The sequence below is a fragment of the Rhagoletis zephyria genome, unplaced genomic scaffold (genome assembly GCF_001687245.7).
Source record: "Rhagoletis zephyria isolate East Lansing unplaced genomic scaffold, Rhagoletis_zephyria_1.1 Rzeph_scaffold_06629, whole genome shotgun sequence".
NCBI lineage: Eukaryota > Metazoa > Arthropoda > Insecta > Diptera > Tephritidae > Rhagoletis > Rhagoletis zephyria.
Window position 1 is genome coordinate 31,855 of NW_016163712.1, and position 3,038 is coordinate 34,892.

The 3,038-nt window shown below is 28.1% G+C and overlaps 1 protein-coding gene across 1 annotated transcript; it reads right to left on the minus strand.

Moving 5' to 3' along the window:
* Nucleotides 1–800: 800 nt before the first annotated feature.
* LOC108373363 (uncharacterized) lies at nucleotides 801–1,824 on the minus strand. The gene is made up of 5 exons (XM_017629239.1): nucleotides 1,700–1,824; nucleotides 1,545–1,622; nucleotides 1,295–1,476; nucleotides 1,068–1,218; nucleotides 801–1,002 (listed from the first exon to the last, which is right to left on the minus strand). Exons 1-5 carry the CDS (start codon nucleotides 1,776–1,778, stop codon nucleotides 899–901), a joined length of 594 nt encoding a protein of 197 aa, XP_017484728.1. The 5' UTR covers nucleotides 1,779–1,824; the 3' UTR covers nucleotides 801–898.
* Between the last annotated feature and the right edge of the window lie 1,214 nt (nucleotides 1,825–3,038).

The following is a 3,038-nucleotide window of genomic DNA, read 5'->3' on the forward strand; positions in this document are numbered from 1 at the left end:
TTAAATTTTTATTGTATATATTTTGTATTCATGTTAGAATTTATATTTAAAGTTGTATTTTGTATTGTATATTTATATGTGTACTTATATTAATGTTTATATTTATATTAATTAAATTAGATATATTACACTTATATCATGTATTCATTAATCTATAAATCGTTAAGAATTTGTTATTTGATATTTTCATTTTAACTTATATTTATAGTGATGTATGTATGTATATATTTAAATTAAAATAATTAATTATTTAATTATTAATTAATAAATATTATTTGTTCATTAACATTTAATATAATTCAAGTATTTCAGTGATTGAAAATTAGTTATTCATTAACATTTAATATGATTAAATTTAATGATTAAATTAAATGATTGTAAAATAGTTTATAAAATTAATTTATTATTTTATATTTATAATAATATTTTTATTCTCTTTTAGGTTAGTTAAAATTGTATTGTTATATAATGCGTGCCTTACAATTTAATAGTTATAATAATATTAATAATAGTTCATTTGATTTAATTGAATGTTTAAAAAATAAATTTTAGAAATTAATGATAATTTTTAAACTTAACAATTAAAGTAAATTAATTTATTAATATGACGAAAAGCTAGTTTAGTTTTAAAAACATGAACTTGTGTAAATTAATGAATTATTTAATTTGAAATAATTGTACATATTAAATGAAAGAACTAAACATTAATAATTCATTTTAGGAAATTTAAAGTAATAAACTTTGAAGTTAATTGTTAATGAAAATAAATAAAGCTTTGAATGACTTTTAAGAATTGAGGAATTAATAATAGTATAAAGTAAGTAAGTAATGAGAAAAATGCATTAATTGAAATAAGTTAAATACTATTCAAAAATAATAGATTTCGAAGTGCATCCATTTATGATTTTGCAAAAGAAACCATGCGGAAGTGCCGTTTTTTGGCGACTTGGAGAGCCTTGCGTATTTCGGCTTCTGCATCGACCGAGGTTTTCCCAATGGCTTCTGTGAACATGAATTCGGAATATAATTTATTGTGACAATTTAGTGTAAATCTTAATTTGTCTTACTTTTTAAAACGGTAAACACCTCGGAAAAGTCCTTAAGGCACTTTTTTCCTGCGATTCCATATATATTACATTGGAGATAAAGGCTTCTTGAGAAGACCTTTTCGAAGTTTTTGCCAACCTCCCCCTGGAGCAAATATTGTACTGCTGCAATCTGTAATATAATTATATCAAGTCGTTTAAAGTGATCATTACAAACATTTTTAAATATATTGAATATAAACAATTACGTAACAGTCCCGATTGATGTCGTTTATTTCACCCTCCAATTTTGCAATGTCCTCATCTGTTTTAAGAGGAAATCGTGAAGCAGCTGCAGCAGCGCCCTTTTCTTTGTTTGTCACCTGCTCCAAAAGTACAGTGTGCTCCGCCAGAACACCAACAACGAACTTGTTTTGCTTTTCGATTAATTCTGTGAAAAACAAGAGAAAGATAGGAGAAATTGAAACCCTGTATGCATGCATATAACAATAAATATACCTGTTAATTTAGCGATTTTTTCGGAGAACAACTTTGCCAAGTTCTTACACCTTTCGCAGCCATCATTTGAATCGCGATCTAAATAATAAATTAGAAAGAGTATATAGTGATTGAAATATAAATATACAAATATTGAACAGTAGTAACTAACATACCAGTTAACATTTTAGAGCTCGCCACATTCATTCGACGAATTTTTGATGACTTTCCTTTTCCTACTTCTGAATTGTTCATATTGTTAAGCTCCAAAATCCATGAAAAATACGAAAATCATACATAATATTAAATGAAAAAATAAATAATTAAAAATAAGGCAGTAGTAAAAACAAATAAATTACAAAATAATAAATATATATGTATACCGTCATCATCAAAAGTTGGTATACAGTGGCATTATTTATTTATTTTGTTATATTAATTTTACCAAATTGTTTTAAAAAATATAGTTCATTCTACAGGAAAAATTGGCAGAATCACCTTTTCAAATTACATATTAATTATAATTATAATTATAATTATAATTATCTATATTGACATCAAATACAATTTCATCGTAGCCAATAATCAAATCTTCAAGCCTTTGTATTTGATTTTTCAGTCCGTAATGGACATATTCCCCCGGGGAAACATGTTTTATTACAACATTTTCGTTCTTTAAGTCAAGCGGGGCGGACGGACTAAGCGGAACGTCTAAGGGGGATTCTGTTCCTTATGTGCCACGTTCTCATCTTTTCACGAAAAGATTTGCGCAATGGCACACTTTCCGCACTGGCACCCTCCGTAATGGTGACCTNCTAAGGGGGATTCTGTTCCTTATGTGCCACGTTCTCATCTTTTCACGAAAAGATTTGCGCAATGGCACACTTTCCGCACTGGCACCCTCCGTATTGGTGACCTCTGCACTGGCACCCTCATCGCAAAATAATGCACAATGTGTCTCAGAAACACTCCCGGCGCCGATTTCACGAATTTCTGCAGTCTCATCGTTCCGAACTAATTGCTCGGCATATAAATCTTTTTTTTGTTTAACAAGGCGTTTTAAATGCCTTTTTGAGCAATGCATTGTTATATTTTCACTTAGCACAGAGAACACGATTTAGTTATAATATATTTAATAAATTTCTCACTTTAATTTGTGTGTAATACCACGAAATTTTTCTGGAAGGCACAAACACGTCAAATTTTCTTTTCAGTAATGTTAACTTCCAAGAATTTCCCCTTTGTACAGAAAGTGTGTGTTCTGTACGGATGGAGGGAAAAAACTAAAAAAAGAGTTCACTTTAGACCCGAATTTATTATTACTAGGAATATGCTCCAGTTAAAGTAAAATCAGAAATATTATGAAAAAAACAAAAAACTTTTTTAAATTCATATAGAAATAATGTACTACTTGGTAAGAATACTTCGTAGCAGCTGTAAACGTTTATTATAATATCCATCTGAACGAAACTTATAACTAAATTTATTTTTGGAATTTAATTACAAGCATATATA

Bases quoted from the DNA above. Each gene is read 5' to 3' on its own strand.
- LOC108373363 (XM_017629239.1), bottom strand. From the start codon at position 1,778: ATGAACAATTCAGAAGTAGGAAAAGGAAAGTCATCAAAAATTCGTCGA. The intron at 1,219-1,294 runs GTAATTGTTTAT...ATTATATTACAG, and splicing joins ACATCAATCGGGACTGTTAC to ATTGCAGCAGTACAATATTT. The intron at 1,003-1,067 runs GTAAGACAAATT...TCATGTTCACAG, and splicing joins GGTGTTTACCGTTTTAAAAA to AAGCCATTGGGAAAACCTCG.